General features: G+C 57.4%; 1 protein-coding gene across 3 annotated transcripts in view; it reads left to right on the forward strand.

Annotated features, from left to right (window-relative positions):
• Positions 1 to 7,211: 7,211 nt before the first annotated feature.
• The window catches only part of MYT1 (myelin transcription factor 1), a 70,538-nt gene continuing 63,035 nt past the window's right edge, over positions 7,212 to 14,714 (forward strand). Inside the window, exon 1 of one of the 3 annotated variants that reach the window (XM_047744252.1) lies at positions 7,212 to 7,245. In XM_047744252.1, coding sequence (XP_047600208.1) covers positions 7,221 to 7,245 — 25 coding nt within the window. In that variant the 5' untranslated portion in view covers positions 7,212 to 7,220. Of the gene's footprint in view, positions 7,246 to 11,101; positions 11,346 to 11,602; positions 11,854 to 14,714 lie in introns of those variants that run through there. The other 2 variants (XM_047744253.1, XM_047744254.1) reach the window with 2 other exon arrangements.

Below are 14,714 nucleotides of genomic sequence, written 5' to 3' on the forward strand. Positions count from 1 at the left end.
AGCTGACTGTTTCCGGAGCAGGTGAGCTGTGTGTGTTCCTTACTCCTGTCTTTGTGTCACTCATTCAGGAAACACAACACGCTCCCACCGTGGAGAACGGGGTGGGTACCCTGCTGGGTGTTAGGGTGCTGTGGGGAGAGTGGGCAGGCCCTGCCCTAGGGGTGCTGTGGGAAGGGCGGGCCCCACTTTGTTGTGGGAGGAGGGAGTGCCAGGAGAATGGTCAGGCATGCACACACACACACGAGGTCACCCAAACTGGGGAAAGTATGACATGCCTGGGTGGCTATGTGGGGGTCAGGGGGTCCTCTCTGAGGAGGGGAGGGGTCCCAGGAGCTGGCTGTGGGGGGCACAGTGCCAAGGCGGGAGTGGGGGTGAGGGTCCCCTTAGGCAGCCGTTGCAGGCCCTGAGTTGGTCATCATGGGACCTGCCTCGTGGAGAGACCCCTCGGGCACCCCAGTGTTTGTTCGAGAGTGCCTGTGAGGCTCCAGGAACAGCAACTGTCCTCCCATGGAGCTCAAGTCTCTGAGGGCGTGAGACAGCCATACACACATGGCTTAGGTCTGTTCTGCACTCAGGAGTGGGGCCTCTGGGCAGCTTGGGTTGGTCAGGATGGGCCTTACTGGGGAGGTGGAGGAATTCCCAGGGAGGAGGCTGGTGTTGCTCCTGGCAGGACCCCCAGGTGACCGGCTGGGCCAAGGACAGGTCCAGAGTGGGCTCCGGTGTTGAGCTAAGAGGAGGACGTGGCCACCCCAGCCCTGGAGGAGGTGTGGCTCTGAGCATGGCTGCTTGGCCTCCTGGTCCTGGCCCCTCGGTCCACAGGAGGCTGGTGGGCCGCCAGTGGCTTCCAACCCAACATCCGTCCAGGACGAAGCTGGCCACAGAGGAGGCAGTTATGACCGGAAGGAACCCGTCCCAGATAAGTCTCCTCCTGCTGCTTTTCCACTGGGGTTTGCCTTCAGCCTGGCGCTGGGAGAAACCAGCACTTCTGCATGTTTAGTGTTTAGTGGCACAAAGGGAAATGGCGGGAGCGGGGGATTTAGCGGGGTGCCAGTTCATTTGGAGCCTAATGTGGGGTCTGGAGTCTCCTTTGATTTAGAAGCAAGTGTCAGAATATGAGGGACACATGGCTGGGAGGGCCCGGGACAAGCAGTGAGGATGCAGGACACGGTGTGTCGGAGTGTGTGGATGTCCCATTGCCTCGGTGGCTTTGCCTTGGACCCCAGAGTCCAAGTGTGCAGAGTGTGCCCGCGGAGGCCTGTCCCCTGAGCTTGTGTTCTTGCTGCCATCCTGCCCAGTGCTGCTGCTTCCGGGCTTCCCTGTCTGTCTCGGCTGAGGGAGGGGCAGCCTGATTCTGTGGACCCCAAAGAAGTCCTCTCACTTTTCTGAGCCCATAAAACAGGTAGAACCACTTTCACCTGAAGCCCCGGGAGGTGCCTGCGAGGGGCTCTTCCTTCCCCTACTGTCCTGACCTCCAGTCTTGTTCTCTGCAAACCCAAGCCTGCAGCGTTTCCACGGAGATCCCACAGCTGCGTGAAGCCGGAATGGACAGGCCGTAGCTTCAGGTTCACGCAGGGTCTCCTGCAAGCCCCTGGTCCAAGTGTCCCAGCCCTCAGACCCAGGGCTCCCAGCCCCTGCCTCCCCGATGCTGCTGGTCCCTTGTCCCTCCGGGTACATGGATGTCTCCACAAGGTCACCGGGGAACTGCCCTCCTCCCCGGCACCCTGCTAGTGTCTGGTGTGCTCCGCCCTCCCTCCCCCAGTGACCCCCGTGAGATTTGCATACAGGTGCCCCTGTCTGGTGCAGCTGAAGGGGTGGGGGAGGGGCTCAGTAGCCCAGGCCGGGAGGGCCACAGTGAGAGAGCACAGGTGGTGGGACAATGGCCACCAGCAAAGTGGGTTTTATTCCCCAGCCTCCTTCTCAGAGCTGTGGCCTAGCTCCCGGGCCAGTTGGGGGAGGCGGACTCTTGTGTTGGGAGCCTCTGGGGAGCCCTTGTTCTGCCATTAGCTCCCCCTGAAGACTTGTTCTGCTTAGTCACCTTCTGAGCTCAGTTCCTTGTTTATAATTGAGTTGACTGGGGGGCATGGGGTGTGGCCCAGCTATGAACTCGTACAAAGACTTTGGGGCTCCCTCCACAGGTGGTGGGGCTCAGCACGTCCAGCGACAGACCTCGATGTCACTGAATGTCTGAAATGTTTTACTATTAACCCAACAATTGTCCAGTGAATCATCCAACTGTGAAAAGGGTTGAATTCTAAAATGTAAATGTTGGACCCCATCCCAAGTTTGGTGGTGCTGCTCTGGCGATCTTGGCTTTCTGGTTCCCTGGAAGCCTCATAGGTTGGAGGTCTCATGCTGCTGCTTTCCTCTGTGAAGACTGGGGAGTTTCCTGTCTCACAGCACCACTTCCAGGCGAGCTCTGGGCCCTCTCCTGGCAGCCTCTTCCATACCCCCTCCCCATGGCCTGTGCTCCTGGGGCAGAGGGCGCCATGTTCTGTCTTTCCTTCCAGACTCGGGAATGCCTGGCATTCGGTTTAGGGTCAATGTTGTTATGCAGCCCTCTGGCGGTGCATGGGGTTGCCTTGCTTGGATGTGTTCAGGGCAATATGTGTGTGTACGTGTTTGTGTTGGCGGTCAAGTATGTAGGGGGATGCAGGGTTCTGGGCTTCAGGGGCATTGTGGATTATTTTCCTAGTGGCCTCAGTAAGCCATGTCCCCTGCGTCCATCTCTGGGTGTAGCCTCTCCCATACGTATGGATCTGCACTAGGAAACCTGATGTACCCATCTCCTATCTGCTATCGACAAACCCACCCACCCATCCATCCATCCACCCATCTACCCACCTACCTATCCATCCATCCGTCCATCCATCCATCTGTCCACCCATCTACTCACTCACACACCATCCATCCTCCACCCCTCACCCATACATCCAACCACTCATCCATCCATCCATTTATCCATCCACCCACCCATCTATCCACCTCCCCAACCCAACCATGAACTCATGGATGGCAGAGTCAGGGCTCTGAGGGGTCAGGACTATGGATGGGCTCATTGTGGTCCCATCCTGGAGGTTCAGGACTCTGATGTGTGTGATGGGTGGGAGGGCCACACAGCGTTTGGAAGGTTCCAAGCCGCTCTTATCTGTGAAGGCTGGGATACCCAGAGATTGCATTGGGTTGGGTTCCAGGGAAAGGTGGGGGCTTGGAGCCCTGGGCTGAGCTGCTCCATCTGGACTGGTTCAGGTGACAGACCTGGGCTGACCAGGCCCAAGCCCTGAAGCCTGTGTTCCTTGCGATTGTCCCTGTCGGTGTGTTCTCTAGGCGTCCGCCCAGGGACACTCCGGCCAAGCTTGCTGCCCTCCTGTCCATCTGGCTTTGCTCATGTTTCCATCAGCTGCTTCCTGCTCACTCTAGGCTGGGACTAGCAGCTGGTCCTCGTCATGCCCTCTGCCCCCATTCTACCTTCTAGCCTGTGGTGCCTTCCTGGCCAGAGCTTTCACTACGGAGCCTATCCCAGCGAGCTCCGCCTCGAGCTCCACCTGGGCCCAAGCTGAAGCCTCTGTCTGTGGTGCAGAAGGCCCCAGCCTGGGCCTCAGCCCTTCTCAGCCACACGCACAAGTCAGGAGCACAGCGCTGGCCTTGTGGGGGTCTGTGCGTGCAGGGGTCACGGGACCTGGCCTGGCTGGAATGTCTCCTGTTCTTCCTCCTCAGGGGTAGACCTGTGACTCGAGTCCCCCGTGGGGACACACTGCGTGGCTCCCTTGGGGGTTAGTGTGTTTTTTTGGGATGATAGGACACATGCACTGGGATCCGGCCCCCACCGTGAGCTCTGTCGAGGGCCCAGCTGCCCTTTCCCTCTTCTGGGCTCCGGGGCCTGTCAGGGACCCTGTCCCTTCACTCCTTCACTCCCCTGGGGAGCTGTTGCTGTCACAGCTGGAGTATGGTGCTGGCCCCTGGCTGGCTCTTGGTCTGCAGTTGTGGGTGTGGCTGGAACCACCCCAGGGTCAGCCTGTGCTGGGCTCCAGCTTGGGCATCTCAGGACAGAGTCTCGGGGGCAGGGCTTCTCCTGAAGGGGCCCAAGCATTGTTCTCAGACCTCAGCCCGTGGCCAGCCAGTACCCTCTGGCTCCAAAATCCGTTTCTGCAGTGGGGGTGGGACATTCAGGCACAGGTGTTTTTGTCCTGGGACTCTGCTGGAGGGCCTCCCCTCCCCAGGAACCCACCTTGACACCGTGGGCGGTGCTCTCGTGGCCGCTGAGAAGCTGACACTACCAGCCGGGCTGTCTTGGCCCCTGCCCGCAGCCGCCCTCTCTGTCCTGGCTCTGGGCAGCTTTCTCTCTAAGGCCATCTGTTCTGAAAGCAGAATTCCAGAGCCATTTCAACAGAGCTGGGTCAGGGCAAGGAGCCGAGCCCTCTGCCCTCCCGCGTGTGTGTTCACACCCAGGAACCCACGCGCATGTGAGAGCACACACACTCACACCACACGGCTGCACGTGCACGCACGGGCAGATGAGGCCTGGTCCCTGCAGGTGCAAGGATAGCGGGAGGACGAAATCAGGGAGGCTCCTACCCAGTGCTCACGTTCTCTGGGGCCAGACAGCCTGTCTCCTTCATAGCCACCCTCGTCCCCTTTTCTCTCTTCCTCTCACCTCTCTGTCTGTCCAAGCCCCCCTGATTCCTGCCTTGGTCTCTCCTTCATCCCCACACTGGTCTCCTTTTCTGCTTGTCTGTATCTGTCTCTGTGTCCCATCCCCTTGGCCCTGGTCTCCCGCCCTTCTCCACTCCTGCCCCCATGGCTATGCTCTGTCTCTCTCCCAGCAGCTCCGCTGCTTTCTTCATGTTGCCTTCTCTGTCCTTGGGAGGCTTCCGGTCCTGACCTTGGTCCTGGTTTGTCCCAGAACGGTTCAGCAGGGCCAGTGGCTTGCTCCCAGCTCTGGGCTGGACACATTTGCTCTCCATGCTCCCTGTCCTCCCCTCCTCTGGCCTAGAGACACTGCTCCCAGCTTCCTGGCTCCCCCAGGGTTTGGAGGGGCCTGGGGAAGCCTGACCACAGCTGTCTGGGCTGGCAGGGGACCCTGAGGGCTGACCTGGGGGGCTGCTGGGGCACACACATGGGCCTGGGCTTTCCTAAAGCGATCCTGGACATGGGTGCAGGCCAGGACTTCTGGGGGCCGTGATCTGAAACGCCTCCCTTGCCCGGGCACCCTGTGACCCCTGGAGCCCCCAGCAGGCCTCACCGGGCAGACCCCACTGTCATGGTTCTTCAGGCCTACAATGCCGCACACTGGGGCTGCTCAAGTCCCAGCTAGGAAGCTCCCTGTGGCAGGTGAGAACACCGAGTCCCAGAGGTGTCAGATGAGTCACCTGAGGTCACTCCTCTGCAAGCACACTAGGATAGCGAGGGTCTCTGGGGACCTCCCACCATGCCACAGCAGCACCTGTAGCTGCCACCCCAATGTGTCTCTGCTCTGCCTCCAGCCCGCCCAGCTCCCGGCTTGGCCCTGCTCTCCCTGCCTGCTCTCCCCGCCTGCACACCCTCGCCCCAGCCGACCTCTCATTTCCAGCTTGATCTTGGCCCTGAGCCTCAGACTGGAGCCCAGCTCCTGGGATGGCCAAGCAGCCTATTCCGCCTCCCAGCGACTGCCCCTCTCGGTAAGGAAGCATCGCCCCCACCCGGTGGCTCAGGCTGCACCCTGGAGTCCTGCCCATGTCCCGACCCTCAGCAGCCTGACCTGGACACTCTTCCCCTTGGACCGTCGGGCTGTCCCTTGCTCACCGGTTGTGCTGACTGGGGGCTTCCCTGGAGGTGTGCCGACATTCAACCAGTCACGGGGCTGTGAGGGGCTAGGGGGTCTACCTGGCTCCAGGACAGCAAACTCTAACCAGACCATCTCTTCCTCCAGCCGGAGGCAGCCCCCGAGTGCTCAGGTCCCGTGCTGGCCTGAGCACATAGATGGTCTTCACCACCAACAACCTTTGCTTAAATGGGAGTCTGTGAGGATAGAGACTCAACCCCATCACCTGAGAGCCCAGCTTTGAGGCCTTCTGCTCTAGATGAATGCTCTGGCAGGCCTGGGGCTCCATCTGACCCTCTCTCCTTGCAAAGGGGTCCATGCCTGGGGCCCTTCAGGGCATGGAGTGCCCCACTTGGCCCTAGCTTCCAGGCCTGCCCTAGAGTCAGTGAATGTGGGACTCCTGGGATGGGCCTCCGCTGCCCCACACAGCACCCAGGCCTCTCCCTGTGGGGGGTGGACACCGGCCAGGAGCAGGCCAGCACCCAGAGCCGAGGGTGGGATGGGGGCCTCTTCTGGGGGTGAAGGGAGCTTCCTCCCAGCATCAGGGAAGCCTGGTGCAGGGGATGGCCAGGCTCGAAGCCGGGAGTGTCCAGCCAGGTCCGCTCATCTTCCCGAAGGGCACTGCTGAGCAGTGAAGAGTCATGGACGTGGAATGAGGCAAGAGAGGCCTCCTCTACCCCCCACCCCCACCCTCCCCTCCCCGCCTCCCCCCGACCCTCCACCCCTGTCCTCCTGGGGAGCAGCTGGAGGTCTGAAGCCAGATTCTTCCCCTGTCTCTGCAAGTCCTATACCTCTTCACCTTCCAAGTTCGAGGCACTTAGTCCCAGCACCTCCCTTCACCTTCCCCCACCCCTGCCCCAAGCCTCCGGGCCTGGGTGACGGGTCGTCCATAGTTCAGGAACACGGGGTCCGTCCCCTCGGCAGCCTTAGCGTTAGGGAGAGGCAGGAACTCCCCAGAGCTGACCCCACCCCACCCCACCCCATCTAGACCGGTCGCCCGCCAGTCAGACTGGCCTGACTTTGTCTGGAGAGCAGCAAAGAGAAGGGAAAGTGGGAGGGGGAAGGGGAGGTAGGAGGAGGGAGAAAGAATCCAGGGGGTGGGGGAAAGTGGGAGGGGGAGGAGGAAGCATCTTTGGGGAGAGCCCCTCCCCGTCACTGGTTTGGGCCCCAGCGAGAGGAGGCTACGCCTTCCCCCACCTGCAGGAGGGGCTCATTGTCCGGGGGTCTCCAGGCCATTGTGTGTGGAAGGGAGCCTCATTGGCAGGGCTCGCGTTTGTGAGTATCTGCTCCGCGGCCCTCATTGGTTGGATGCGAAGGAGGCTCCCCAGGGCCCAGGGACACAGAAGTTTGTGGAGCAACTTTTCCCAGCATGGTGTGACTGTGTGTCCAGGCTTCGGAGCGAAGGTGTGCCCGCCCAGCCAGGATGACGCTCTGCGGAACCTTCCTGGGTGCGTACTTTTCCCCAGCCCTGCACACCCCTCCCTGGGCCTGCTCACACATTTCTGCCAGGACACCGAGGGGACTAATTAGCTGGGTGGCCGTCAGCGCTCAGTGTTCTTTTCTGGCAGCTGAGGAGGTGATAGACAGTGCCCCCTTCGGAGCGAGGCCAGGGTCTCTGGCCCGACGCCTCTCCTCCCAGCTGATGGAGTGTGGGCAGAGCCGTCAGGGCTGCCCTGTTTGTGGGCTTGCCTTCAAAGGTCGAAGGTGAGGACAGTGGGTGGGGCTGTATGTGCCCTGAGGCCTTGAGTTCCCAGGGAAGGAGGGGCGGGAAGGAGGCTTGTGTGGGACCAGGTCCACCTGAGACTTGCTGTCACAAAGAGGCTGTGACAGGGACTACCGCTGTTTGTGTTCCCCGCACACGCAGAGCTGCCGTGCGTGTGCGTCCGTGTTTGCAGCACTAAGGGCAGCAGTCAGTGTGCGAGCCCCACAGCACACTCCCAAACATGCGCGTCTGAGTCTGCATGTTCACACAGTGTCAGAGGGTCGGAATGTTTGATGTCGCAGCATAAAACCACCCCTCAATATGGCCCAGAGAGTGTGCGTGTGTGTGTGTGTGTGTGTGTGTGAGAGAGAGAGAGGCTCACAGCCCAGCGAGTGTGAGACAGGCACAGAGTCAGCCCAGGGTGTCGGTAAGAGGGGCTCTCAGTTTTGTTTGCTCCATCTGCCAGAGCCTGCCTGGGGCGGCGGCCCCCGCCCTCAGCTGTTTCTATACAATATTAATGCTGACCATCTCGGCTCCACACACAACGGCCCTAATTGTCGCTGCAGCTTTAAGGCGGGCGCCCATCTGCAGGGAAGCTTTCAGAAGGAAACAAGAAAACTCTCACCCCCAGCTGGTCACCGGAGAAGGCGCCAATTACAGATGCAGAAAGTTTAGACCAAAATTACTTGAAAGAGTTTTTATGAAGCAAATGAACTGACACTTGGAATGTCTGTGTGCAGATTTGCACAAGTAATTACATTTTGCTTGGAATGACCTTACCAGCAAAGCAATCATTGAGCCCGCCTCGCCCAAGTCCCACAAAGCACTTCCTCAGCAAGTGCGGCAGCCACAAGTCTGGCTTTGCAAATCTCCCTCTTCTCTCCCTGTACAGGGCTCAGGGGACCCTCCAGTCAGACTGAGGTTGTTTCCCTGTGTGTCTCCCAAACGTAAAAGTCACATGCAACTTGCCCACAGATTTTTATGAAATAAAGCTTAAAGGAACAGTGTACTCCTCAGTTACGGAAAAGAAAACATTTTATGACTGAAAAAATCCCGACAGCTTTTCACCCTGTATCAGAAAGTTTTCGGGCACACCTTGTAGTTGTTCCTCGCCGGCGTGGGTGGGAGCCGGGGTCGGAAACTGCTTCTCCCAGCCCGGAGTCCTGACAAGCCGTCAGTGTGCGGAGAACAAAGGGCCGGGCTCCGGGGGAGGGAGCGCTGTCCAAAGTGCTGATCAGACGGAGGCGCGTCCGCACCCACCACTCCGGCTGGAGCCAGCAGCCAGACCCCAGGGAGCTGCCGGCACAGTTCCTTCCCTGCTCCGCACTTAGGACCCCTCTTTGTTCTCTAGATGGAGTCGGCTAAAGATCTTGAACCTTTACTCATCAAAACCCATCTTCTGAAACGGCTCATTCAACTGCAACCTCCCCGTGGGAGTTCCTGGGACTTCTTTCCAGGTTCTTAGAACAGGGACCTATTTGAAATTTCCAAGCACACTTAGAAATGCTCACCCAAGGAGCCTCAGGTGCCCGACCCCGACCACTGGAGCGACACTCCCCAGGACGCTCTGCTTGCTCCGTGGGGGAGGTGTGCAAGGCTGAGAGGCAGAGGTTTGCACAAATAGGATTTATGTTACCTGGAAAACGAATTATGTGGAGCAGGGCTGTGTGTTGTCCATATACTGATCTCTCCCTGCTGTCACTCCTGCTAGTTGTCCCCTAAGTTTGACTGTCACGTAACTGAATTAAATACTTTCATGAAACACTGGGCATTGTTGGGGAATACGGCTGATTCAGCATGGGCCCTCCCTTTGATTCTATCTTCCTCGCGGAACAATGGCGTGCAAGGCTGCCTCAGCCTGCAGCCTGCCGATAAGAGTTTAATAGAATTTCTGAATGCCAAAGGTTTGGGATGTAAAATATCCCAGCACTCACAGTGTGTCCAGAGGAGACAGAAAAGGGCTTTTCAGGAGAGCTCTCAACTGAATATGTCCTTCTATGCTAATGGATATGAGCTCACAAAAGAATAAAAACAACAGTAGGCAGTCATTGTAGGAGCCTCAAACAGTTCTCATTTGGCTAATTAATATTTCATCCTCAGTTTGACCAGTGAACGCCTGTGTTTATTTCCTTTTACTCAATCTACAACATTGCCTGAGCACATTGTGCATTCGTGTGTTGAGAAGAATGTGTGTGTATGTAAAGAGCTGAGCATATTTGGCCCTGGAACGAAGCTCGTGGGTTACATCAAATGTGGGCTGCAGTACTGCATGTTGGAAATTGTTGCTTGTGGAAGAGTTTCAGCTTTTCAGCTGATTTTTCCAAAACATGTTTTCTTAGAGGAAGCTATATATTTTAAGCCTAATTCATGCTTCTGGTGGCCTGAGCCGTTTGGCTGATTCAGTTGGGGGGCTCGTGTGCCTGGATAACATGACAGGAAGGGATATTTACTGTGTTGAAATCTCTGCCCTGAGTTTGCGGTGCTGGCCTTTTTTCTGCGCTGGTCCCAGACAGCCGCTCATCACGGGCGTCCAAAAACCCAGCCTGTGTTCTGTCTCACGGTACAGTTTCTGACAGCCTGAAGACGATCACAGACACTCGTTTGCCTGACCTATCAGGAAGAAAGGAAGTTTGGAGAGAGAGTAAGAATTCCCTGGTTCCTAGGTACTCTTGCCGGACGGTCCTACATTTATCCCTGAGATGGAAAACAATCCGGCTGCTTGAAGTTTAGGTGGGCAGTTCGATTGTGTGCGTGATGCCTTCTCCTCCTCTCGATTTTCATTGGGTGGCCCCTCACAGGCAGTTTAGAAAGACTGAAAAGCCAGAGCCGAGATTCTGAGCCCTGTGTTTCCCTCTGGCTGGGATATACTAACTTAGAGGTTTTGGACAGAGAGGACTTGTGTCCAGGTCCTCATTGAGAGGGTTTTATTATTTTAAATCTTAAGCCAAAGAGAGAGTGTGTGATGAAAGATCTTTTTCCTGGTCTCTTCTCCGTGTGTATGACTTCAGCTTTGGGTCTGTGGCCATGAGCATCTTTTACGAATTGTAAAAAATACGCGCTTGTCCTTTGAAGTCAGTGATTCTTGAACACGCAGATGAGCCACGGAGCACCCTCCCGTTCACCTGAGTAATAAATTCTGCAGTCTGTTCTTTATGATGGTGGGTCATGTTCCTAACCACCGATAAATATTGTAAAGTACTTTCGCTGCAGCCGTGCTAACCCAGGGCATCTGTCATTCCGGTTGCTGCTATTAGGAATTATTGGACTGAACCACTGGTGGAGACAGCACGGGGGGGTGAGTATGGCGGTGGTGACGCTCTCTGCCCTTCTGTGCGTCTGGCATAAAAAAACCCCAATCATGCTGCATATTAATTATGATTCGGTGTGGGCAAACACAGCCACCTTCTGTGGGCTGAAGCTCAGAGCAGGAGACAGGGGCTCTGCTGGCCGGGGCACCTCTCACTTTCCAAGTCAGCAGACCCATCTTTCTGATGCTATACTGTAAATTTATTTCACCTCGGAGAGTAAACAGATATATTGGAGCCCCAAGGGTTCATGGGTAGCGTATTTACAAAGGAGCCTCTCCGCCAGCCCGTGCCACCGCTGCTAATGAGAGCGGTCATTAAGTAAATGAGACGTCGCCTTTAGCTGGCTTAGAAGTCGCACACTAAGGGGAGAAGATATTTAATTGAAACCCGCACACAGGCTTCCCCACATGTGACCGCTGTAAGGGAGGCAGCTGCCTCCCCTCTCCTCCCCCGTCCACCCTGCACCCCCCATGTAAATTTCATGATTGCTTTCCGTGATGTCATTTTGAAGGAGGACAGACAATAGCTGTGGGGAAAGGTAAGTCCGTGTTATGCTCTTTCGCTGACAAAGGCAGACATCCAAGTGCTTGGCTTTTCCCCTTGGACCGAGACAGGGAGAGGGCGCGCGAGCAGAGTTAATTTCTAAGATGAAGGCGTTCTTTGCAGGAAAAGCAGGTCTGGGGATGGCTTTTTAAAGCTGCTCTGTTGGACTGAGGCTTTCTTCTTCTACTGGGTCTGCCCGTGGCTGTTTTCCTTCTCTTTTTCTGTCCCTCCCTGGCTGCTTCACGGGCTCGGCCTCTCCGAGAGTCTCGTGGACATGTAGTGCGTCTGACAGAAAAGACACTGGGGGGACCGTGTGCCGAGACAGGAAACTTTATGTGCATTTCTGGACGAGGAACACAGATATATCGGCAGCTGTGGGACCCAGACGCTATGTGGTGGGGGAAAATGTTGCCTCCTTAAATAGAAGACCTCTCTGGAGCGGGGACTCAGAGCTGCTACCTCGCGTGAGCCCCCCATCCAAGACACGGAGGAGAGATGGTCATGTGAGCATTTTGTCTTTGCGTGTCACGTATTTCTAAACTTAAGGAACAGCGTTTAGGGTGCATGTGTCTGTGGGATAGGCGCACAGAGCTAAATGCCGGCTGCTCATCTCGGCTGATTTTCCTGCGGTGATGGGGGTCACTGGTGTGGCTGTTTACAATCTTAGTGTGACTGGATTTGTGTATTTAAAGCTAGAGATCAGGCTTGGCCAGGATGATGGCAGGAGCTTCGGACAACATAATGTTGTTGCCTGTGGGATGATGTGTTCTGGGGCTGGGGACTTTGTTCTGTCCTGATTCACTTCCTTCTTTGTGAATCAGGAAGTAAATATGCCTCCAGTGGTTCTGGTGTGTGGGGGTCCCCACCACGAGGATCCTGTTCACTGTGTTGAGTCACAGAGGGCTATTCTGGTCCCACTGCTACCTTTGCATCCGTGGGACCTCATCCTGGCCCAGTGGGGTATGTAATTTCTGAAACAAAACCTCCGAGAGGTGTGTCTGGTTGTGGCCATCACACTGCGTCCCTCGATGGTGCTAGTGATAGTGATTATCACTATTATCCTTTTGGGAGAGGGAAGTGAGAGATTTTGCCCCAAGCGTGTAAATTGCAACAACTACAACAGCCAGAGATCAGACACAGCCGAGGACGTCTCTGAGGGTAGTGGTTGAGTGAACAATAGACAGAAGGAGTGTTGGGACAGACCTGGAGGAGGTGAGCCTCAGTCTGGGTAAGAGGCTTGGACCCTGCGCCTTGTGATGGTGAGGGAGCTTGCCCAGCCCTCCCTCCAGCCTGGTGTGTGTGTGGGGGGGGGTGGGTGTCCTTGCCTGGGGCTGAGCAGGCGCTGGGGAGAGGCCCAGGTTCCTGGCCACCAGGGCTCCCTTCCCATTGGTCCTTGGCCGTGATTATCACGTCCTTCCATATGGCCCCGTTAATTAATGGTAAACAAAAGAGTGGGGGAGCCGAGATTGGAGTTTCGTGGTGCTGGTGGGGAGGGGTCACCCATAGGGCAGGACTCTGCCTGTCTTCCCAGAGCTGCTCACTGTGCAGACGGGGTTGGTCAGGGTTAGAGGGTACTTTGTTTGCAAAGAGGAGGTGGCAGCTCTGTGACCTCGTCTGTGCCCTGGAGCTGGAGACGGAGGCCCCGCAGCTGGGTGACCCCTGATCTCACACGCTGGGTGTTGAAGGATGGAGGGAGCTCAGCGGGGACTGTGAGTGACATGGGGGGGCCTGTCCATCCTGGAAACACCTGAGCTCTGACTTCCTTGGATCATAGGCCCCAATGTGGGCCTGGGAACTCACCAGGGCGGGGGAGCTGCTTCTGGCTATAACCCAGGAGGCCTGGGGGACCCTCAGGCATTGGCCGCAGGTCTGGAGGCAGCCCCAAATATTCAGAGCCAATGCTCTGGGTGCTCTTGGAAGATTCTGGGCAAGGCAGCTGTTGCCCATCGCCCTGAGTGCTGCTGGAGCCCAAGGCGGGGAGCCTGTGGGCAGAGACTTCAGGACTGTGAGCTGCTGGGTTCGCGAGGTGGGGCAGCAGGTCACAGCAGCGTTTCTGGGGAAGACCAGTCAGTGCCTGGAGGCATCAGGGAGAGGCTGGCAGAGTGTGTGCTGCCTTGGGGGCCCTCTCTGGGCACTCAGACCCTCCCTGGGCAGCTCAGGTTTGGCTGGCGTTTGGATCCTTGCTGCGGACGGCACTCTCCCTGGTGCTGCCCAGGGCTCAGACCCTCCCCTCTGGGCTCCATTATCCTCCTCTGGGCTGGGGTCGCTGAATGGGTCCATAAGGACCCCCGGGGGGCCTCTGTGTGAGTGTGTGGGGTGGGGCAGGGAGGATCTGTGCTAACTCTTGTTGGGGAGGCGAGAGTGTGTAACGCAGAGCAGGGCCAACCACGCTCCTGATGGTGCCCACACCTGCGCGATGGTTTGCATGGACCAGCACTGTAGCCAAGAAGTGCCCCCTGGGCCTCCCTCCACAGCCCGGATGGCAGTGGGCAGGCTGGTGGGGCTGAGCGGCTCCTGGATGGACTCCGCGAAGAGGCATGTCTGCTGGGTGAAGAGTGGGCAAGGGTTAGGGCTGCCCAACCCCCGCCTGCCTGGGGACGGTGGGACCCAGAGTGACCAGAACACTGTGGTCAGCCTGGGCCTGGAGCAGACCGGGAGGCAGGAAGCTGGCCTGGCCCGCTGGGCCGAGCCACATCTGCCAGGCCAGTGGGGACTGTCAGTGGTCACCTGACCCTGGGGCAGGCAGCCAGGCAGACTTGCATGTTACTCAGGCATACGGGAAAGGTAAACCCAGCTCCTGTCCTGGCCCTGGAAGACCCATCCCAGACCTTGTTTTTTGTTGGCTTCAGAGGGGTAGGGCCCCTTCCTCCAACCCCCCACCCCCCCCGACTTCTAGAGCCAACCCTCTGCTCTGGCCTTGTGGACTCACTCACGAATAAACCAGAATTGGGTTGTCTATCGATGTAATTTTAACAGGAATTTTGTGGTGTGAGTTTACAGGAAAATGGTCTTTGGAGCCAGCAACATTTGGAGATTAGTCAGCCCGAAAGATGCTGTGTTTCCCAGAAGGATGGAGCATGGCTGTCGCAGGTCCTGTCCCCCCAGGTCCTGTCCCCCCCGGTGGGCTCTGTGCTCCCTGAAGACCCCAGGACCTGTCCTCCCTGGGAGCCCCTGACCAGGGGCCGCCCACTGTCCAGCTCTTGTTGGAGGCTTCGGTCTCAGGTTCTCAGGTACTTTCTGTCTTCCCCGAGTGTCACTTAAGAAAACCCTCAAAACGAGATGAGGGAGAATTTTCCCCCTTGACTTAAAATGTTTTTGCTCTCAGGCTTGTATCAAGCTTCACAGAGGAGAGAATAACACTTGC

The sequence above is a fragment of the Lutra lutra genome, chromosome 9 (genome assembly GCF_902655055.1).
Source record: "Lutra lutra chromosome 9, mLutLut1.2, whole genome shotgun sequence".
NCBI lineage: Eukaryota > Metazoa > Chordata > Mammalia > Carnivora > Mustelidae > Lutra > Lutra lutra.